Below are 24,503 nucleotides of genomic sequence, written 5' to 3'. Positions count from 1 at the left end.
ATTCAAATCCCCTCCCAAGATGATGTTGTCTGCCCGGAAACGTTCAGATGTGAGCAGGGTTCTCTAGAATGGTTCCCTTTCCACACAAGGTCCATATACATTGATGATACGAATATCGGCACCAAGTGAGTGGGCCAATAAGTCCATACCGATGAATCCTCATGCCTCCCCAAGTATTCCGAAGCACCAAGGATTTGTTACAGAATCCGATAGCAATACCCCCCGATCTCCCTGATGCATCCATAGCTTGGAATGTCCAATTCGGAAGCCAAGAGTGGAGGATAGGAATGAGGGTGGTAGCCGAGCAGAGAGTTTCTTGTAGAAAAATCACATCCAAATCAGTCGAAGTGAGCAGTCTTCTCAGGGCTAGTTTTTTAGGAGGGCTAGCAACCCCACGGCAGTTGAAGGATAAGAATTTCATGGAGGGGTAGGCAGAGGGCCATCCCTTGCTCTAAGGGCCCTGTCAATCATTTGTTGTCGCCCAAGGGCAACTTCTTCCCCCGCAGTGTGTCTGGCCTTAGAGAGCCGGGAGGGGCGGCCTCTAGCCGATTTAAGGGAAGTCAGGGGACAAATAGGATCAATACCAATCGCGTCGGCACCCTTATCCTTTGTTCTGGATCGTAGAGAGTATCGAGGGGGGGGGATGGAGGAGGGAGAGGGGGGGCGGTATGGTGGGTAGAGGGGGGGGGGAATGGAAGGGGAAGGGGAGGATATCAGGGAAGGGGGACAAAGAGATGGAGAGAGGGAGGGAAGGGGAAGGGAGCAAAGGAGAGAGGGGGGGGGGGGGGGGTGAAACCCAGAGGGAAAGGGGGAATCGGAAAGGAAATAGAAGGGATGGAGGGGGAGGAGATACTCATGCAAGAGAGAGATGCAAAAATATGTGATAATCTAGAGACAGAGGAAGAGACAGGGAAAAACATACCCGCAGTCGAGGAGATATCTCTTGTAGTGCCTGAGCTGATAGGAGGAGGAGGCGAGGAAGGAATGGAGTCCGTCGGTCGCTTGTCTGATGCCTCGATGACGGGAGTGCCCAGCATATCTATCGATTCTTCGGGTGCATGGTCCTCCGGTTGCTGTGAGTGTCCTCCTTCCGTATCCTGGTGTTGTATGGGACCACCCTCCGTCGGTTCAGGTTCTCTATTCTGCTCAGGGATCCTCTTTTTGTGGAGGAGAGGGAAATCCTTGTATAAGTGCCCAACCTTATGGCATCTGCAGCAGTGGTATGGGATACCTTCATAATCTATAATCTACTTATGAGATGTGTCCCTCCATTGAATGGTGATGTATTCCAATAATCCTCCTCTGGTGTCATGATTAATAAGGATGCGAGCGTATGCCATCATACCTGTATGAAGATATGATTTGTCGAACTCCATATAGGTGTCGATCGTGTTGCCAATCCATTTGAAGATATCCTCAGACCAGTATTGTAATGGGAGACCCAGCAGTCGAATCCATACAGGTCCAATACCGATATGTTCAGTCTCGGGATCAAAGAGGGGTTTCCAACGTTTTAGCAGTACCGGGGCATGCACGAAGTGCCAGTAGGAGGATAGGACCCAATTTGTGTGGTCGGCACGAGCGAACCTCAGATCGAACCATCCCCTCACAAACGTCTGCACGAATGGGATGTCAACCAGATGGTGACCCCATACTTCGTTTTCCCAGGCCTTCAGACGCGCGGCTGAGTGGTTCCTTCCCCTGATGCGACCGACGAGGACCCTGTCCGCGAAGTCCATGGCTTCTCCCCACTGTATGTCCTCTTCAAGTCTCAGAAAAATGTCGTATGCTTTGGATTTAAAACACTTGTATCTCTTCTTGGTCCCCAGAGGGGGAGGGGGGTGTGGTTCCCTGTTATGAGGCGGATCCGATGAGGCAAGAGGGGGACAATGGCTGAACGAGGAGGAGGGAAGATTATCCGCTGAAAGGTGGGATCCGGCGAGTGGGGGACAGCGGAGAAACAGCCGGAAGGGGGAGCCAGGGAAGTGAGGTTGTACGAAATAGGAGGATACCCGGTCACCGGTGGAAGTATGCTAGGGTTTGAGCCAGGGTAAGGGGGGTCTAAACCAGGGTTAGGGTTTAGACAAGTGGAGACAAAACCAAGAGTAGACGGAGATGCCGAAGGGGTGGAAATCACAGGCCAGGTGGGGGGATCGTCCGGCAGGACCACAGGGGGCCGGGAGGGTTCAGCCAGAGAGAAACCGGAGTTGAATAAGCTAGACGACGTGGAAAACGGGGTACGCCAGATAGAGACCCCTTCCAACGGGTCTTCGAAGTAATCGACGGCATCCAAGTCCTCCATGTTGACAGCTGCACCTTGGAACGGAGAGAAACTCCTCGAGACTGCTGGTAAACGGAGGGCAGGCACTCTCAAACCGGTCAACACAGTAACTGAAAGCAAGCCGTGAAAGGAGCGGTTAGGAACAAAAAGAATGATCTCCGAGTATCCCGCACAGTACAGGTGCCACCGGTGAATAGCGACCTCTACAGGTAGAATGCTGAGGGAGGAGTGTAAACGACAGAAAGGTATGCGGACAGGGCGGTAAACAGCGGTTGTTCTCAATAACCGCTGCAAATAGAAACCCTAACCAAAACCCTTGTTTGCAGTCTCCATCGCTCCCTTGTAGGTAACAGTTATATTATTTCATTATTTTATTAAAAATATCAATAGGTAATGGCTATAGGTGAATCTGGAACAATCTCATATTCACTGGGTCAGATTCCCTCAGGTTCGTTGTCTGTTAATTCTTCTTTGGTTTCTGTTGGTTTCAATAGTAGTGGAAGTGGTTCTATTAATAATAATATTCAATTAAATAGTAATAATAATAATAATTGGTTTAACAGTAATACTAATAATACCAATTATATTTTCGCCTCACATAGGAATAATAATATTAAGAATAGCAATAATAATTTATGTTTGAATAATAATAATAATATCACTCGGCGTAATAATAATAATAATGAGGTTAGTGACTTTGTTTTCAATTCTGATAATTGTAATAATAATAGGACTGGTAATAAGACTCTAAGTTTGGATAATATTGGTTGTTCTAATTTTCTTTCCTCTTCTGTGACATTGAATATGGTATTAGAGACTTATCGGACATCACTAAAGATATCATTCGTCAAGACTGTGTGGTTGTCCTTAGAAATGCAAAGCCCCCTAAGAATAACATCAGCAAACCTGAGTTTGATGGTTTCAAATCGTTAAATGATAATAAGAATATTGTTGTTCTTAAAGCCGACAAAGGTGGTGTTGTGGTTATTCTTGATAAAGATGATTACCGTCGAAAGATGTTGGACCACGTCCATAATAGCGAGAACTACAGGAAACTCAACAAGTATCCTCTGAAGAAGATTTCCAAAAGTGTGGCTCTTGTTATAAAGGCTAGTAGCTCGGTCAGCTCGTTCAGTCATAAGCTTATTGAAAGTTGCCCTCTTACCCCCAGAATCTATGGTCTGCCAAATATTCATAAGGAAGGGGCTCCTCTGAGACCCATTGTCAACACAATAGGAGGGCCAACTTATCTTCTTGCTAAATATTTAGCCCAGAAGCTTAAGCCCCTTGTTGGCCATACAGAATCCTTCGTCAAGGACTTTGCATCGTTTGTTAATGAGTTAAAGAGTTTCAATCTTGATCCAGATGACAAGCTTGTGAGCTCCAATATGGTCTCTCTCTACACTAATATCCCTATCAACGAGGCCATCGAAGTCATCAAGCGCATCACAGATCCTGATACGGCTTATTTAGTTGGTATTTGTCTTACTTCTACTTTCTTTTCATTCGATGGGGAATTCTATGAGCAAACTTGCAGTGTCGCCATGGTTTCCCCCTCTCCCCTGTGGTAGCTAATCTATTCATGGAGGATTTTGAATCAAAGGCCTTAGCCTCTTCTCATCTTCTGCCTAAGTTGTGGAAGAGGTTTTTGGATGACACTTTTGTCTTCTGGTCCCATGGTAAAGAAAAGTCGGAACTATTTTTCCTCCATCTTAACGATCAATCTAGTTCTATAAAGTTCACCTTGGAATTTGAATGTAATGGTAGTCTTCCCTTCCTTAACGTCCTCCTCTCAAGGAATGATAATGGCTCTTTCTCTCATCAGGTATATCGTAAGAAAACTCATATGGAAAAATATCTTCATGCTAATTCTCATCATTTCCCAGCTCAAAATATTGGTGTTCTCAACACCTTAACAACAAGATCTTTAAGAGTTTCTAATGAGAACCATCTCAAGAAAGAGAAAGCACATCTCCTAAGTGTATTTTTTAATAATGGGTATAGTAGACACCAATGTACTAAGGCTTTCCTCAGAGCTGAAAAAGGTCCTAGTGCTAAGAAAGATACCAAGGATCGATTTTCTGGTGTTCACCTTCCTTTTATCCAAGGGACCACTGACAAGATTGCAAGGATCTTACGGAAGCATAAGGTGGCTTCAACCTTTCGGCCTTTAAATACCATATGGAGGTCCCTTAGATCTTTAAAAGACCGAGTGGACCCCAAGAATATGAAGGGTGTTTACGTTATCCCATGCTCTTGTGGGACTCCCTACATTGGTGACACTGGTCGCTCGATTAATCAAAGGATTCATGAGCATGTTGCTAACATCAAGCATGGCAGGACCCGCTCCTCTGCTTTGGCGGAGCATGCAGATAAATCTAAGCATCAAATCTGCATTGAGGAGGCCCAAGTCGTTGCTAAGGTTAGTCATTTTCATCATTGTAAATTGAGGGAGGCCCTAGAAATTGAAAAAAGACCCAATAATTTGAATAGAGATGATGGTTGGAATATTAGTAGAAGTTGGATCCTTGTCTTGTCCTCCTAGTTTTTTTTAATCTATGTAGGTATTGGCATCCTTTTTATAGTATTTGTCGTTGATTTATTCTTCATTAGAGTTTATTTTCTTGATCCTTCGTGTTTTTTATGTATTTTATCATTATATTCGTTCTTAAATCCTTTTAGCATTTTTGTTATTTGTTTAATGGGCCTAATCTTCATATTTTATTGTTGACCCCATTTTATTTATTGATTATTTTTCTTTGGATATATATATATATATATATATATATTTATATATTTTTTGTTTTTTATTTATTTATTTTTATTTTATTTTTGTTTATTTATTTTGACTTGTGTATATTTTTGTTTTATTTTATTTATTTTTCCATTAATTATTTTTAGTTTATTTTATTTTATTTCAAATGATCTTGTCTCGATTAGGGTCTTCACTCGTTTTTATAATTTTTGACTCCCCTCCTTTAAAGTTTGACTTTGATTATTTATTTATTTATTTTAAAAACTAGTTGTTTAATAATATTGGTTACTTATTAATATTTGTTTTTAATAAATTAATAAACTAATATCACAGGTTTATTATTATTTTTCAAAAACTAGTAATATTTTGTTTTAATAAATTAATTTAAATATTATTTTTCAAAAACTAGCCATTACATATTAATATTTTAATAAATTAATAAACTAATATCATTATTTAAATATTATTTTTCAAGAACTAGTAATATTTGGTTTTAATAAATTAATTTAAATATTATTTTTCAAAAACTAACCGTTTAATATAGTCGTTATCTATTAATATTTTTAATAAATTAATGAAATAATATCATTATTTAAATATTTTTTCACAAATTAGCCCTTTAATATAGCCATTACATATTAATAAATTAATAAACTAATATCATTATTTAAATATTATTTTTCAAGAACTAGTAATATTTGGTTTTAATAAATTAATTTAAATATTATTTTTCAAAAACTAGCCATTTAATATAGTCATGACTTATTAATATTTTTAATAAATTAATGAAATAATATCATTATTTAGATTAAGAGAATTCTTCGGCTAAAATCACATGATAGAATATTTGTTGACGCATTTCGAACCAACTAGTGTGGTTCATCATCAAGACAAGTTGAAGGATAGGATCTAAAATGCATGTTAAATAGTTAGAGCAAAACTTCCAACAGCTATAATTATTGACTAGGTAACGGCTAGATTGACTACCTAACGGCTATATTAGACCAGGGAACTGCTAGTTTGACCAGACACAGGGAGGAGGGGGCAAAAGACCAATTTGTAACTTAATTTGGGGTTTTTTATTAAATTAATGGTTAGTTACTTTATTAAATTACAAGTAAATTTACAATACATATAACTACTAAATATTAAAATAATCATATTTTTAAAATAATCAAATAAAAATCAATACATCTAGTGCAAGTAAGGAAATAAGATTATCGAAAGAAGTTTTCTCTTTGGAGCGAACGGAGGCTGCGATTCAAGGTTTAGGGTTTAGTGCTTCAGACTTGCTGAACCAGGCTCAGCTCTAGAAGGGCACATGGTTAAAATAGAGGATCTGCTCAGAAGAGGACAAGGACTGACCCATCAGATGGTAAACGGGGGGTCCATTGGGACCCCATCCTTTAAACAAATAGTTATGCAAAAGCAAGCAGCGCAGGAGGGAGTAAAGATAACAGGATATGGTAAGCTTAAGCAGGATAGTGAAAAAAGCAAAGAGAAGAAACAAAAAGGACTCAGAGAAACAAACAGCAACCCAAAAATGAAAGAAAAAGAAAGCGATGGAAAGGAGAACAGTGAGAAGAAGGATAATACAGGGAAAAAACACACAGCCCATAAAGAGAAACAATTAGGGGAAGGTGGGGAACGGGAGGAAGGAACTTAGTCGAAAGAAGAAGAGAAGCAAGAGACTGTATCGAACCCCAGCAACAACACAGCAACAAGAGGAGCATACAAACCAAAAAAAGCAGAAACCCTAAGAGTGGTTATAACAGATCTGGAGATACAAGCCTATAGAGAACACATGTCGGAACATGCGGTAATATGCAAATTCATGAAATTGTGGCCAACTGAAAGAGCGTTATGCCAATGGATCAGGCAGCAATAGAAACCCAAAGGTGATGTCAAACTGCACTTAGGAGAAAAAGGTTTCTTCACTGTTGTTTTTACGAATTTAGAGGACAAGGATAGAGTTTTTGATGGGGGTCCTTACTTCTTCGCTTCGGCGGGGCTCTACATGAGGCCCTGGAAACCCAACTTTGTACCAGAAAAAGAGACATTCACACAGGTCCCTGTGTGGATCTGTCTTTTCTCTCTTCCAATAGATTACTGGGGCCTGGCAGCTCTTAAGCAAATAGGAGATCAACTAGGAACTTTCATCAAAGCCTCAGAAGCAACGATGCAAAAGAAATATACTTCATGTGCCAGAATTTGTGTGGAAATGGATGTATCAAGCGCTTTACATGAAGGATTATGGTTGGAGTACAGGGATGAAGACTATTTCCAGGCCATCGACTATGAGCAAATCCCCTTTCGCTGCTGAAAATGTCACAAGCATGGACATTTAGTAAGAGAGTGCCCATTAAGCAAAAGAAGGGAAGAACCTAAGCCAGAGCAAGCAGCAAAGAGCAGGGATGCCTTTATAAAGCCAAAAGCAAGACAAAGGGCTAACAGAAAAAGAACCAACAGAATAGAGACAGCACAAGGTAACACCAGCAACACCTTTGAAATCTTGGAGACAGATACAGACTCAGAAGAACAGAATAAGGTATCAATTACAAGTGAAGGGAACAAAGAAAGGGCAGGTCATGTAACAAAAGAAGGGGAGGAACACCCCCTCAGCACAGTAGTCCTAATGCAGGAACCAATAGAAGAGCAAGAGGAAGATGCAGACATGCTCACCAGTGATGGTGGCAGTGAGGAAATGGAGCTAAACGAGGTTCTAGAGCAGGAAGGAATGAACTTACCAGTCATGGCCGAGATCTGGAAAGCTCAAGGTATAGAGAATATTCCGGAAGAGGAGATCAGAAAGATCAACAATCTATTCATTGCAAGGCAGAAGGCGGAGATGGATAGGCAAAGTAGGAAGTTAGGCATAGCAAAGGGATTAGGCAGCCATTCAAAGAGCCTACTATGCAACTCAACCAGCTCGAAGCAGAGAAGGAAGAGAGGTCGAAGAACAAATGGTGAAGTATTGCAGGAACTAGGGATTCTAATGTTAAACTCGGGCAAGATGAAGGCTCTGAATGCCTTCCCGTCTTACCAACAATCTATCTAGTTAAAAATGAAAGTTATATCGTGGAATGCAAGAGGGCTTAATAGCCAAGCGAAACAAAGACTTCTAAAGAGAAAATTCCAAAAAGAGAAACCAGATATCATGTTCATACAGGAAACCAAATGTGCTAACAGCAACATGGCGAATATCAGCAAAAGGCTTGGAAAACATATATAATTTATGGAAGTAGCCAGTCAAGGATGGGAAGGAGGTTTAGTCACTTTTTCAGACTCCCGAGTGATTCAAATCCTGTCAGCAGAAGCCAATAAAGCCTTCATAGCCATGGAGACTCAATTGATAGGTAATTCTGAAACTTACTTATGCACAAATGTTTATGGACCACAAAAGCCAGAAGATAAATTCTCCTTTCTCTGCTCTCTTTTAAGTTTAAAGTCTAGATATCCAAACTCGAAGTTCATCATGGGGGGAAAATTTAATATGATAACCTCTCTTTTGGAGAAGAAAGGAGGAATTAGAAAACTCAATAAGGATGTTGAGCTCTTCGCTGAATTCATTGATTCTGCCAAACTAGTGGACATCCAACCTAAAAGTGGACCTTTCACATGGAATAATACGTGAGGAGGCGAATGTCAAATAGCCTCTCGTTTGGATAGATTCCTTATTTCTGAAAGCATTATACTTGAAGGAATAATAGTGGAATCCGACATCCTTCCTAGTGGAGGATCGGATCACTGGCCAATCTCTTTGATAGCGGCCATCCAAGGAACCCCCAGAAACAAGCCTTTTAGATTCGAGAAGTTCTGGCTGAATCACCCTAATTTCATTCAACTGGTGGAGAAATGGTGGAACGAGCCAATGGACATCAGTGGAACAAGAATGTTTAAACTTCAGAGCAAATTAAGACACATCAAAAACAAAATAAAAGAATGGAATGTAATAGAATTTGGGAACATTTTTAAGGAGAAATCTATCATAGAGGGAAGGTTAGAACAGATTCACAAGGATTGGGCTACAGGGCACAATAGTGAGGACTCAGTAGAGCAGGAAAAAGTCCTGATGCAACAATGGAAAGCACGCTGTCAACAGGAAGAGACCTTATGGAAACAAAAATCCCAAATACAATGGCTCAAGGAGGGGGAACAGAACACTAAGTTCTTCCATAGGTCTGCGCTAAACTACAGAGGAGCTAATAAGATACTCTGCAATGAAAGGGGGGAAACTTTACAAAGTCACCAAGAAATAGCAGCATTGCTCACACGGCACTTCAATCATATAGCACAGGAGCCACCAACAAACAGAACAGAAGCTATTGAGGAGCTCACTCAGGCTATTCCTAAAATTATCACAAATGAACAGAACCTAGCTCTCAGTAGAGAAATCTCTTTGGAGGAGGTGGAAGAAGCGGTTAGAAGTATGCCGAATGATAAGGCACCTGGGCCTGATGGTTTTACCATCAATTTTTACAAAGCCTGTTGGAGCCTTGTGAAAACTGAAGTTTGGGAAGTAGTAGAAGATTCTAGACGATCCTGTTCTATCCTTAAATCGCTAAATTCCACCTTCCTCGCTCTAATTCCCAAGGTAGAAGAGGCCAACTCTCCTGAGAAATTTAGACCTATAGCCCTGTGTAATGTAATATATAAAATCATATCTAAAGTCATAGCCAATAGACTGAAGCCCATTCTTCCTGGCCTCATTTCGGAAGAGCAGTCGGGGTATGTTGAAGGAAGACAGATCTTGGATAATATTCTTCTGGCCCAGGAAATGGTTCATACTCTTCAAACCAAGAAAATAGCAGGGATGTTAATGCAGCTTGATCTTTCTAAAGCCTATGATAAGTTCAGATGGAACTACCTTGAGGCTATTCTAAATGCTTTTGGCTTTGATGAGCAGTGGACTAAATGGATCCTTGCCCTGATTAAATCCACTAAGTTTTCCATCCTTGTCAATGGCTCCCCCTCCGACCCTTTCTCTCCCTCCCGAGGCATCAGGCAAGGAGACCCTCTGTCTCCCTTCCTTTTTGTAATCCTCATGGAAGGACTGAGCAGACTCATCAGCAAAGCAAAGAACGAGGGGAAAATCAAGGGACTTCAACCCTTTCACTCAATACCTGCAACAACGCACCAGCAATTTGTGGATGACACAATGCTGCATGGAACGCCAACTGTGAAAGAAGCCATGGCTTTTAAGAAAATCCTAGATCTCTTCAGCAAGGCCTCAGGTATGGAAATTAATCTTTCAAAATCCACTATTTTTTTCTTCAATACTCATCTTGCCATTCAGAAGCATCTATCTAGTATTCTTGGATTTCGAAGAGGCAGCCTACCCTCGAGATATTTAGGAGCCCCTCTAACAGACAAACCCTGGCAAAAGATACACTGGGAGAAAATCCTGGCCAACATGAAGAAAAGATGTCAGCACTGGACACACAGAGCACTCAATTTCGCTGGAAGATTAGTCCTCACCAAAGCAGTATTGCAGGCCATTCCTCAGTACCTGCTCTCTATTATCCCTGCCCCTAAAGGAATCCTTCAGCAGATGAGAGCGATCCAGAGATCCTTTGTCTGGAATGGCAATGCGGAAAAGAAAAAATGGGCGCTTGTCGCCTGGAACAAACTCTGCAAATCGAAAGTTTTAGGAGGCCCAAATCTTGTCAATCCCTCCATTATCAACATGACCTATGGAGCCAAACTCTGGTGGAGATGGTTGAAGGAACCCAATCTTCCATGGGCCAGACATTGGAAAGAAAAATATACCCCTGACTGCAACAATCAGGAATTAATAAGGCTGCAGGAGGTTCCTGAAGGGTCTCCTATATGGAATTTAGCAAGAAAGAACCGCGACATTGTGCAGGATCACAGTTTTTGGGAAATCCGAAATGGGGAAACGGCCTTATTCTGGGAAGATGCTTGGCAGCAACTCCCGAAGCTTGAAACACCAGAGCTCGCAGACCTCAAGCGACAATGCCAGGACAGGGGCAGATACACTGTACATCAATACTGGAACCACAGCAGCAGGGACCAGGAATGGAGAGAATGGTTAATCAATACCATTGAAAGCTCAAGTGAGGAAAACAACAATACAAGAATTCTGCTCGATCAACTAAACAAAAGGAAGATAAGAAACGCTGAAGAAAAGGACCAGCTAAGATGGGGCATGAAAGGAAGTGGTAATTTTACGCTCAAGGAAGCCAAGGAACAGCTTGAGAATGTAGAGTAAATGGAGGAGATTCAATGGAGTAATAAGGTTTGGGACACTCTGTTTTGGCCAAAAATCAAAACATTCCTATGGCTCCTAATGCGAAGAAAAACCCTTACATGGGAGAATCTTCGCAAAAAAGGGTTCCATGGCCCTTCTAGGTGCCCATGTGCAATTCAGATGAAGAGACAATGAACCATCTCTTCAACACCTGCGAGTGGGCTTGTCACCTGTGGATATGGGCCAGAAACATCATGCAAAAAACAGATCAAACCAGGGACTCCATCCAGGATACCATCAAGAACTGGCAGAGCAGGTACTCAAATAATTTAAGAATTAACAGTAAATGGAAAACCTTGTTGGGCTTTATAACTTGGACCATATGGAAGGAACGAAATAGAAGAATCTTCCAAAATGAATGCAGAGATATAGAGCATTCGCTAGATACTATAATCCAAAATATAAGACAATTAATTCTAGTTAAATGCAGAGTGGAAACAGACGAACAACCTTCAGCTAAAGACTTACACATTTTAAAAATCTTCAAACTGGATAACAGCCAAAGTTTGAGCACAACAAATTGCCAGCAAAACCCAAACACCGCGTCCTGTGGCCGGAAGCGTCCCCCTGCAGGGTATTTGAAGTTGAATTTCGATGGAGCCTCCAGAGGCAATCCTAGTTTGGCGGGCATCATAGGCATCATAAGGAACCATGCAGGGGAAATTCTTCACATTTACAGTAAAGCCTTGGGGGAAGGGACGAATAACGAGATGGATTTTGCGGACATGGAACAAGGGCTCCGGATTCTCAAAGGCATTTAGGGTGGCACAGCGGTGGTTGAAGGAGACTCAGAGTTGGCAATTACAGCGGTAAGGAAGCTCTATGGAGGAATGAAAGCAAGCAAAGTCACCAAACATTGGAGACTTGCCAAGGTTACAGACAACATAGCAGGTATGCTGGGAGTAATGAAAGGTTTGGTTTTCCAGGCGATGCGACGAAGAGCTAATATGGTGGCGGACCACCTGGCGAACTATGGAATCGAGCACCCAAACACCATGTGGGACAGCTGTTGGCAGAATATAAACTGCCCGGAATTAAAAGAGAAGTGCATCCAGCTCTCCAGGCAAGATCTGGGTGACGACAACCGGGAATGAGTGGGAGGAAGATCACAACCACGTCACTCTATGATGGGACACGCTGGCACGGCAGATGCCATTAAAGAGTGGCAGGGGGTAGAAGGACACGCGAGTTCGGCGCAATTATGGCATGAGCAGAGGAAAAAGGAAATGAAACCAGATATGATAAGTAAGGATAAGCACCGCCGAGACCAAACCAAGAAGGAGGACACTTGGCAGACTCTGGAGCGAGCGAGAAGAGGTGACCGTAATGAAAAGATTGTGAGCCATTACACAAAAAATCCAGCATCACGCAGAAATTATTATGAAAGGACTTGCAAGTTGCATCGAGCTAGACGGTATGCAACTGGTAACATCCCAAACAACCGTTATTTAACTACAACCAGAGGCAGGGGAAAAAGCAATGTTTTATCGTGTAGCAGACCTGAGCCCATCCATTCTACTGAAAGCTTCCAGAATTTCACCGTGAGCGTTGGCACGATAATGGAAGGGGAAGGAAGTCGCAACGCGTCGGCAAATAAAGATCTCAAGAATGCCAGAGAAATGTATGAGACGCGAACTTCGCTAAAGAACAAACGTAAGATCATTGACCTGGAAGCCATGGTCCAGGAGGAAGAAAAGAAGCGGTCGGAACAGGACATTGAAAAGGAAGTAGATTGGTTGCAGGACCCCGGCACTGTGACCAAACGGGCAACTCAGTTTGTCAAGACTCAAGCAGAGAGCTGGCGAATGAAAACTTTGCTTGCTCAAGCCTTGAGCATGCAGGCAAACAACACAGAACAACTGCAAAGGGACCAGCCTATTTCTGATTCCAAGTTGGAGGAACACATCGTAATCTTAGAGAGCCTGGACTTTAAGGTTAGTGCGCTGGAGCAGGAGGTCGACAGCATATCCAAGAAACTCACAGTGCTCATCAAACTCCTCAGGCACACTATTGGACAAGAATCCAGGCAAGCCGAGCATCTGAAGAACGAACCGATGGGAGAGCTTCACGGTCAGCATCCCAAGCCGGCGCAGGCTGGCATCTCAATTTCTGAACCTGCTCCAGAGACCTCAAGAAATTATGTGGTGCTCAAAATGTAAAGAAATCGTTCGGTTTGTGGTTGGTTTCCTTGTGTCTTCGGTTAGTCCTCTAGGTGCTCTATTGTTAAGCTGGTTAGTTGGTCTATTGTTGTTCCCTTCTATTATTCTGATAAGTGTGTCTGTTGTTTCTGTAATCTGGCTGCTGCCTCATGCAGACAGAAGTTTAAGTGTTTATCCTTTGTTAAGATATGTGACGGTGCCACCCTGCGTGGTGTGCTTATGACAGTTTTGGTTAGCCCTTTTTGGTCAATTTTGAAGGTAGGCCTGCAATCTGGCGGCCCTCGATCTGCTAATGCAGATTTTTTGTACCATATTTACCTCTTTTTAATATAAATTTCTGACTTACACAAAAATAATAATAATAATAATAATAATAATAATTAAATAATATTTTAATTGTTTATTACCAATTTGTAACTTAGTTTGAGGTTTTTTTTTCGAGTTAATTTATTAAATTATAAGTAAAATTTATACAATATATATAACAACTGAGGATTAATAATATTAAAATATATTTAAAATAATAATATTTTAAATTTAATTGTTTATTACAAATTAAGATCTAAGAATTTAAAATTAAGATCTAAGAAAATTCTTAGATCTTAATTTTTAATAAACAATTAAATTTAAAATATTATTATTTTAAATATATTTTAATATTATTAATCCTCAGTTGTTATATATATTGTATAAAATTTACTTGTAATTTAATAAATTAACTAAATATTAATTTAATAAATAAAAAACCCTCAAACTAAGTTACAAATTGGTAATAAACAATTAAAATATTATTTAATATTTTAAAAATATGATATTTTAATATTTAGTCGTTATATGTATTGTAAATTTACTTGTAATTTAATAAATTAACTAACAATTAAATCAAGATAGCATAACGATTAATAATTTAGCTTATCAAGAAATAGTTGAGAGATGGCGAACCCTAGATCCTCTGCTCCAGTGCCCTTGGCCGCCGATTGCTCTCAGCATGCTTCGCGTGAGCAGGGGATTGAGAGCTCCAAGCTAAGACCTGAGGGTCATCTACCAGACGCAGAACAGCAGCATGACTTAACCATATTCACCAGCTTGAATCCCAGCACCAACGCCTCCATGCCTCATGCTGCCGCAGGGTTTGAGATTGTTCGGGCTGCGATGGGGACGCAGAGATCAAAGGGCTTTCTCTCAAACGCAGACATACGAGAATCCCAAGCCATCACCACGGGTGCTGCAGATCTAAAGGAACTCGCAAACCCCTTCGCCGAATGCACCTGGAAAGGCTGGATCCAGCCCCCTGTCTCCACGGCGCGCCTATGCAGGCCCCTTTGGATGGATGCAGTAGCGAACAAGATAGATCGGGCCGGTCCCTTGGCCTGTCCTCTGTCCAGAGCTTCCAGAAAGGAGAGTATGGCGTCCATCAGAAGTACGCAGCCCTTGCCATCCAGACAACTGCGGGATCCGAAGATTCATCAAGGCATTTGCCTGTCCTCTCCATGGAACGATCGGGGAAAAAGGCTTTCAGAAACCCCTTCTTCCTTCCAGATTCATATCAGGCTTCTTTCAGGCAAAACTATGCTTCAATGGGTCTGCCAAACGGATCTGGTGCGGAATCTCAAGCATGCATTGGACATCAAACTGGGGATCCCGGCTGCAGTTCAGAGGCTTCTCTTCGAAGGTAAACATCTTGAGGATCTGTTCCCTATTTCTTCTTATGGCATTGTGAAAGATGCATATGTTATCTTAACCCTTCGGCTTCGAGGGGGAGCTGTGGGAGAGCCTTCTACAGCTAAGGCTTTTTCGTATAAAGATGTTGTCCATGCCAAACAGACTGAAAAGTCAGATCCACCAAGGCAGTATTCACCCAAGCCTTTCTTGGTTGACAAAGTGGAGGAAGTCCCCTCAGTTGAGATCTCTTACCCTGATCTTGAAGACGACACCCAGAAATTTGCTGAGAAAGCCATCATCTGTAGATTCAATGGGCTCTGGCCGCACTCACAGGATCTGTATGACTGGATCAAAAAAAACTGGACTGACCGTTGCAAGGTTTATTTCTGTGCAAAAGGATATTTCATAGTGTTGTTTGACGACCTCGAGCATTGCTACAAAGCCCTCGACGACGGACCTTGGTTCATGGAAGAAGCTGGCCTCTTCCTCACTCCATGGTTTCCCGACTTTGACCCAGCCACAGCAGTCATCACCAAAGCCCCGGTATGGATCAGGCTTCCAAATCTCCCTGTTCACCTGTGGCGTACAAAAGTATACAGGCAAATCGGCAATACCCTGGGTAGCTTTCTCGCGGGAGACTATCAGAGAGAAAGGCAGGGGCTCTATACATACGCCAGAGTTTGTGTGGAGCTTGACTTAAGCAAGGGATTGCCAGAGTATATTAATCTCAAGCTCAAGGACCTCATCTGGACCCAGTTTTTAGAGTACGAAAACACTGCCTTCAGATGCCGTCACTGTCACCTAACAGGGCATCTGCATCACTCATGCCCATTGCTGTCAGCAAGAGAGAAAAAGGGACTCTTCGCTCATTCTAAGCCCAAGCATTGGGCTCCTTGTCCTCAGCAGCCAGCTGGACGCTCCAGCTCCCCTTCTATGGAGAAGGAGGAAAGAGAGTCAAAACCAGATCAGACGCAGCAGACGATGGAACCGCCACAGGTAAACATGGGGAACCCCCAGATCTCAGCAATCTCCCAGAAACGTCCCCATGAGACTTCTTCCTCGGATTCAGAGAAGGAGTCCCCGATGATAGAGAACTCCAATCTTCAAGTTGCTTTAGCCCATCTTCCCCGGGATGGCTGGACGAAAGTCAACAAAAAGAAAGGGAAAAAATCCTGTGGAGCAGTCATTGCCCCGCTGGGATAACAGCGTGATAGTTTGTATTTGCCAGCGAATTTGTTGTTGTAGCTGTGCTTGTTTCTTTCTCCGAAACCGAGGATTGATGATCCCATCATTTTCGGTCTGTCGGTCTTTTGTCCTTCCTGTAGCTCTGTGATAGAAGCCTCTGCTCAGTTGTCCTCTTGCTCTTTTGTTCATCGTATGTTCCACTCTTTCTCTCTTAGGAGCCGAAACGGACCACCTATCCTTTCCGGCGGCCTATGTTCCTGACTCTCTTGCTTGTAAGCATGCATTGTACTATATGTTCTCCTAATAGAATTAGTTTTTTAACGACAAAAATAAATAAATAAATTAACTAACAATTAATTTAATAAAAAACCTCAAATTAAGTTACAATTTGGTCTTTTGCCCCCTTCTCCCTGTCTCCGGTCAAACTAGTTGTTCCCTCATCTAATATAGTCGTTAGGTAGTCAATCTAGCCATTACCTGGTCAATAATTATAGATGTTGGAAGTTCTGCTCTAGCTATTTAACATGCATTCTAGATCTGATCATTCAACTTGTCCTGATGATGAACCACACTGCTTGGTTCGAAACGTATCGACAAATATTCTATCATGTGATCTTAGCCGAAGAATTCTCTTAATCTTGACATGGATCACAGAAGCCTCAATTCAACTAATATCATTATTTAAATATTTTTTTCAAAAACTAGTCGTTTAATATAATTGTTACTTAATAATATTTTTTTTAATATATTAATAAATTAATATTATAATTTGAACATTATTGTTCAAATATAGTCATTACTTGAAATTATGTCTCTACATTGCTCTCTATTTAAGCCTTTCCCATCGCCTCCCTCTTCATCTGGTCCTGATGATGAACCACACTTATTGGTTCGAAACGCGTCGGCCAAAAAATTCTCTCATGTGATTTCTACAGAAAGACTTTGTTTAATTCATTATGGATCATAGAAGCTTGAATACAGAAATTACTACCCTCTACGGAAGGGCCACTGCTATTAAAGTTCGTCACTTTGAACGGTCTCGCGTAAGGGTTTCCAAGTTGAATACAAATGTGGCTTTTCTAAAACGATGTAGAGACTCTTCCCTTGTTCCTTCGTTCGCTTAGATTAAGCACCCTCTTAATAATTCTAGTGGTTGTCGTATTTTTCTTAATGCTAGCATGGCATTGGTTCATTTGGAGATTGGCAGGGTGAGAAAGGTTTTGGATTTCATTTCTCGTAATTTGTTGTCTCTCCATTTGGAACTTTCAAATCAGATCTCTGCTCCCCTTTGGTCAAGGATCAAAGCATGCTCGGCTCTGAAATCTTCTCATCTGGAAGAAATATGGAAAGTAAAGCAGTCCAAGAAGTTCAGTAAGCTCTCAGAGAAATTCATCTCGCAGCCTAATGAGTCTAGTTGCTTTCGTGGTCCTTCCAGAAGCAGAATTAATTCTAATCAAATCTCTGCTCTCTGATCTTGGGTTGACGGTGTTTCTCACCCTTCTGCCATCGAAGGTGAAGCTGGAACAATCTCGTATTCACCGGGTCAGATTCCCTCAGGTTCGTTGTTTGTTAATTCTTCTTTGGTTTCTGTTGGTTTCAATAATAGTGGAAGTGGTTCTATTAATAATAATATTCAATTAAATAATAATAATAATAATAATTGGTTTAACAGTAAAACTAATAATAGTGATTATATTAATAATAATAATATCACTGCGCGCAATAATAATATTATTATTATTAATGAGGTTAGTGACTCTGTTTTCAATTCTAATAATTGTAGTAATAATAGGACTCGTAATAAGACTCTAAGTTTGGATAATATTGGTTGTTCTAATTTTCTTTCCTCTTCTAATAATAGGGTTGTCAATCTCTCTAGCTTTTCTTTTGATCCCCTTGTCTTTAGTATTTTGGAGAAAGGTTTAAATTTTTCTCTTGCTCCTAGAAAGATCCTGGTCGACGATATCATCTGTGACATTGAATATCATATTAGAGACTTACCAGATGTCACTAAAGATATCATTCGTCAAGACTGTGCGGTTGTCCTTAGAAAGGCAAATCCCCCCAAGAATAACATCAGCAAACCTGAGTTTGATGCTCTCAAATCGTTAAATGATATCCCCCCAAGAATAACATCAGAAAACCTAAGTTTGATGCTCTCAAATTGTTAAATGATAATAAGAATATTGTTGTTCTCAAAGCCAATAAAGGTGGTGTTGTGGTTATTCTTGATAAAGATGATTACCGTTGAAAGATGTTGGACCACCTCCATAATAGCGGGAGCTACAGGAAACTCAACAAGGATCCTCTGAAGAAGATTTCCAAAAGTGTGGCTCTTGTTATAAAGGCTAGTAGCTCGGTCAGCTCGTTCAGTCATAAGCTTATTGAAAGTTGCCCTCTTACCCCCAGAATCTATGGTCTGCCAAAGATTCATAAGGAAGGGGCTCCTCTGAGACCCATTGTCAACACGATAGGAGGGCCAACTTATCTTCTTGCTAAATATTTAACCCAGAATCTTAAGCCCCTTGTTGGCCATACAGAACCCTTCATCAAGGACTCTACATTGTTTGTTAATGAGTTAAAGAGTTTCAAGCTTGATCCAGATGACAAGCTTGTGAGCTTCGATGTGGTCTCTCTCTACACTAATATCCCTATCAACGATCCTAGTATGGCTTATTTAGTTGGTATTTGTCTTACTTCTACTTTCTTTTCATTCGATGGGGAATTCTATGAGCAAACTTGTTGTGTCGCCATGGATTCCCCCCTCTCCCCTGTGGTAGCTAATCTATTCTTGGAGGATTTTGAATCAAAGGCCTTAGCCTCTTCTCATCTTCTGCCTAAGTTGTGGAAGAGGTTTGTGGATGACACTTTTGTCATCTGGTCCCATGGTAAAGAAAAGTTGGAACTATTTTTCCTCCATCTTAGCAATCAATCTAGTTCTATAAAGTTCACCATGGAATTTGAATATAATGGTAGTCTTCCCTTCCTTGATGTCCTCCTCTCAAGGAATGATAATGGTTCTTTCTCTCATCAGGCATATCGTAAGAAAACTCATACGGAACAATATCTTCATTCTAATTCTCATCATTTCCCAGCTCAAAAGCTTGGTGTTCTCAACACCTTAGCAACTAGAGATTTAAGAGTTTCTGATGAGAACCATCTCAAGGAAGAGAAAGCACATCTCCTAAGTGTTTTCTTTAATAATAGGTATAGTAGACACCAATGTACTAAGGCTTTCCTCAGAGCTGAAAAAGGTCCTAGTGCTAAGAAAGATACCAAGGATCGATTTTTTGGTGTTCATCTTCCTTTTATCCAAGGGACCACTGACAATATTGCAAGGATCCTAAGGAAGCATAAGGTGGCTTCAACCTTTCGGCCTTTAAATACCATATGGAGCTCCCTTAGATCTTTAAAAGACCGAGTGTACCCCAAGAATATGAATGGTGTTTACGTTATCCCATGCTCTTGTGGGACTCCCTACATTGGTGAGACTGGCCACTCGATTAATCAAAGGATTCGTGAGCATGTTGCTGACATCAAGCATGGCAGGACCCGCTCCTCTGCTTTGGTGGAGCATGCAGATAAATCTAAGAATCGCATCTGCATTGAGGAGGCCCAAGTCGTTGCTAAGGTTAGTCATTTTCATCATCGTAAATTGAGGGAGGCCCTAGAAATTGAAAAAAGAACCAATAATTTGAATAGAGATGGTGGTTGGAATATTAGTAGAAGTTGGGTCCCTGTCCTGTCCTCCTAGTTTTTTTTAATCTATGTAGGTATTGGCATCCTTTTTATAGTATTTTTTGTTGATTTGTTCGTCATTAGAGTTTATTTTCTTGATCCTTCGTGTTTTTTATGTATTTTATCATCCTATTCGTTCTTAACTCCTTTTAGTATTTTTGTTATTTGTTTAATGGGCCTGGGCCCCATATTTTATTGTTCACCCCATTTTATTTATTGATTATTTTTCTTTGTGTCTGTGTGTGTGTATATGTATATGTATATGTATATGTATATGTATATGTATATGTATATATAGATATATATATACATATATATATATATATATATATATATATATATATATATATATATATATATATATATTTCTGTTGTTTATTTATTTATTTTTATCTTATTTTTATTTATTTATTTATATATATTTACTTTGACTTGTGTATACTTTTGTTTTATTTTATTTATTTTTCCATTAATTATTTTTAGTTTATTTTATTTTATTTCAAATGATCTTGTCTCGATTAGGGTCTTCACTCGTTTTTATAATTTTTTACTCCCCTCCTTTAAATTTTCACTGTGATTATTTATTTATTTATTTTAAAAACTAGTTGTTTAATATAGCGATTACTTATTAATATTTGTTTTTAATAAATTAATAAACTTTTTTCCGAAGAGAAAAATCGTAATCTTTTCATTAATGTGAAAAAATTACATGTAGTAGATGCCTGTAGGCATATGCGTTATCAAAAACTGATTCAGATATGAGCTATATACATATTTTTCATAGTGCAAATATCATGACCTGTCGGTCATCTTGCCAATATAAAGACTGTCTGTGTTGTGGCTAATAACAAAAAGAAAAAAAAAAAATATACAGTAGTGTTCAATAGATAGTCTGCATATAAACAAAAAAAAAAAGCAGCCATATTCCTATGGCCGATCCACCCTGTGATATTCCCGGTCTATGTACGGCCTATGGTGGTATTGATATATTTATGTGTCCACCTGTTCGCTGATTATCCATAAGCCTCTGGGCAGTAACGAGCCCTCCTTGGAAAGCCCGTCAGCATCTTCATTGTTTTCCCTGTGAATGTGTTCACATGTGATCAGATTAAATCCTGTTTTGATATTTTTCACATCGGATAAAATATTTTGAAGGGAAATGGCATGACATTGATTTATATCATTGAACCAGTTAATGATAATTTGGGAATCTCAAAAAATCTGAACAGAGATGTAGTCATGCGCAAGGGTGAAATGTAGCAAATGTCTAAGGGTTAAGAGCTCAGCATAGTTGTTGGTCCCGTCTCCCAGGCCTAGTTTGACTTTATAGAAGTGTTGTTCGGAAAGGTATAAACAAAATCCCCCTCCACAACCATGTATCTATGCGGCCCTATCAAAGTAAGCCCATGGCCGAGTTTTATCAATGTTTCCCAGTCCAATAATAATGCGGGATCGAGTAGGCAGATCCTCAGGGACATCATTGTAAGCAAACAATGCTTGTACTGTGAGCAGCTGCCAGTTTACAGGCTGGTTCTTGAAGATGCAGCGATTCCTTCCAAGCCAAATAGTCCAGCAAATAATGAGAGGTAGGCATTGTTCATTATGTTTAGGGTGAGTCGTTGTCCAACAATGCCAAGCTTGAATAAGAGATGCCCCTTGCCATGTATTCCTGATTCGAAGTTGTTGTGTGATATCTTGCCAGAAGTGTGTGACAAGTGAACAAAACATGAATAAGTGTTCATTGGATTCGGAAGCTTGCTGGCATAAAACACATCTACTCGGACCATAAATCGCTCTGTGCATGAGGGCCTCACTTGTGGGGGTCTTATTATTAAGTACTGACCACATGAAAAGCCTTGATTGAGGGACAGCTTTTAATTTCCATAGGTTCTGCCACCAGTTCTGTAGATGTAAAGGTTTCCAAGCTTCCATCAGGTGAAGGTATCCAAGCTTTGGACTATATTTACATGTGTAGCTGGAGTCCAGACGAAGGTGTCAGGTTCTTGATTTAGAATGATGTGTGCCTCCTGAAGTTCCCTTGTATACATAGACCAATTGTGTTGCCATTGCTCAGGGATGTTGAGATCCTGAGCTGATTTCCATTGATGTCCAAGATAAAACCGAGGGTTTTGAGTGGCAATGTGAGAAATGGTCGTGACCTCTCTGTGGTGTAGGAAGGCTATAAGATCCGGAGGTAAATGATGCAGATTCCCCCCCCCCCCAATCCAAGGATTGATACTGATTCTCGCAGAGTGACCATTGTTTATGCGCTAAGCAAGAGCAATCCTTATAAAAGGCATTGTTTGTAGAATGGCTTTCCAAACTATAGAGATGCCTCCACTATTCCAGGTCTGTTGTCGTGCCCAGTCCAAGATCTGTAGTGGCCAGATGTACTTGTGGAATGAAACAGTTGTCCAGAGATTAATAGTAGTGAGGAGGGTCCAACTCATTTTGGCTGCAAGAGCTTTTGCAAATTGAGGGAGCTCTATTAACCCCCATCCCCCCCATTTCTTTGGCAGGGCGATGGATTTCCAAGACACCCATGCAAAAATTTTAACTTCCTTGTGCCCCTTCCATAGATATCAACTGCAAATTTGTTGAATGCGACTGAGGATTCCCCAGGTATCCATGCGAGCGACATCCAGTAGACTGGGGTGGATTTCAAAATTGATTTAATCATGACTAGCCTCCCAGCTCTGGAGAGTAGTCTATGGTTCCAGCTATTTAGTCTTTTTTCTAGTTTGACAACTAACCAAGTCCATTCGGCAATGCGATAGCAGTTTGGCTTGATCTGGAAGCCCAAATATTTGAGACCCTCTGAGAGACGATGTGGGATGAAAGGAAAATGAAGGGTTGCAGATCAAGATTCAGTAGGATTTAGACCAGATGTAGTGATGGTGGACTTGGATTGGTTGACAAACATACCAGTGGCTACTTCAAAAAGCTTGAGGATCTCGTGGAAGGTGTCCAAGTCCCTGGTGCTTCCATTTAAGAAAATCAAAATATCATCCACAAATAGTAGGTGGGTGAGGTAGAATAGGTCAAACATTTTGAGGCCTTGTAATCTACCTTCCCTCTTTGTCGAGGCAATGAGTCTACTGAGGCCCTCCATTACCAATAGGAAAAGCAGAGGGGACAGTGGACATCCCTATCTCAAGCCACGATCAGCATGAAAGAAGGGTGTAGCAGAGCCATTTATGAGGATACTGTAGGTGACAGAGTTGATGCAGCAAAAGATCCAGTTTATGTACTCATAGGGGAAGCCAAGATGAATGAGAATCATTTTAATGAAAAGCCATGATACACGATCAAAAGCTTTTGCAAGATCAATCTTGAGGATGGTACACTTAAGGGATTTTTTATTAATGGAGTGGATGGCTTCCTAAGATGTACCAATGGCTTCATGGATTTGCCTATTGTGGAGAAAAGAAAACTATTCAGGGGAGATGTGACGAGATAGGATGGGGCGAAGCCGATTTGCAATGATTTTGGCTATAATCTTGTATAGAGTGTTACAGAGGGATATAGGCCGAAAATCATTGAAGGAGGTCGGGGAATCGGATTTCAGGATGAGGGCAATGAAAGTGGTGTTGATAGCTGGATACATTCTGCCTGTCAATCTGCATTCCTCAATGACATTGAGGAGATCATTCCCAAGGAGATCAAAAAAATCCAAATAAAATTCGATAGGCCACCCATCCGGCCGAGGGCTCTTATCCTTTTGGAACCACTTAAGTGTTTGTTCCAATTCTTCAATAGTGACCAGGGCAATGAGCTCTTCTGCGGCTTCTTGTTCAACAAAATGAGGGAAATTCCCTGCTACTCGAATGATCTCCGCCAAGTTACTTCCATGGGGGGCTTTGAAGAGTTGTTTAAAATGTGAAATGCCCAATTGAGAGAGCTGCTGAAAGGTGTGAGCAGTGCCCCCTTCCGGAGTGGGCAATTGCCAAATAGTGTTGGCAGATTTCCTTCCTTTGGCAAAATTTTGGAAGTACTTGGTGTTATCATCTCCTGCTTTGAGCCATATGGCCCGACTCTTCAACCTCCAAGTTTCCTCTCTATCCTTTAGAATGCCAGCACGTTTGTTCTCCAGTTCAATTAGATGGGCTTTATCTTTAGGGCTGATAAAACCTCTGTTGTTTTCATCAGTGAGGCTAGCAAGGTCAGCTTCAACTGCAGTAAGGGTCTGATTGTCCTTCAAATTTTTGTCTCTGGCCCATTTAATCGTGTGCTTCTTTAGTTGGAGTAGTTTGTGGCAGAAAACAGCTGCCTTAGATGGAAACTGGGAGGGAGGATTGTGTGCCCAATGTTCCTTGACCATCTCGGTGAAACTCGGGTCCTGTAACCAAACTGAATTGAACTTAAAGGGTGCCCGAGGTTTTGTAGGTAGTCCAGTGATTTCCAAGTAGATGGGCGAGTGGTCCGAAATGCCCCCAGATCCCACCCATTGCC

At 41.0% G+C, this 24,503-nt stretch overlaps 1 protein-coding gene across 1 annotated transcript; it reads left to right on the top strand.

Moving 5' to 3' along the window:
• The first annotated feature begins 8,907 nt into the window (after positions 1-8,907).
• On the top strand, positions 8,908-11,268 carry LOC149152195 (uncharacterized). The gene is made up of 2 exons (XM_089443410.1): positions 8,908-10,270; positions 10,508-11,268. The coding sequence occupies exons 1-2, from the start codon at positions 8,908-8,910 to the stop codon at positions 11,266-11,268; spliced, it is 2,124 nt and encodes a 707-aa protein (XP_089299536.1).
• Positions 11,269-24,503: the final 13,235 nt, after the last annotated feature.

The sequence above is a fragment of the Pinus tabuliformis genome, chromosome 9, assembly GCF_031772625.1.
Source record: "Pinus tabuliformis cultivar Carrire ecotype Pingquan chromosome 9, CPIR1, whole genome shotgun sequence".
Taxonomy (NCBI): Eukaryota; Viridiplantae; Streptophyta; class Pinopsida; order Pinales; family Pinaceae; genus Pinus; species Pinus tabuliformis.
This window is presented reverse-complemented; position numbering and strand designations above follow the sequence as displayed.

Coding starts and splice junctions, on each gene's coding strand:
- LOC149152195 (XM_089443410.1), top strand. CDS start 8,908: ATGGACATCAGTGGAACAAGAATGTTTAAACTTCAGAGCAAATTAAGA. Junction 10,271..10,507: donor TCTCTTCAGCAAGGCCTCAG/GTATGGAAATTA, acceptor CTGGAAGATTAG/TCCTCACCAAAGCAGTATTG.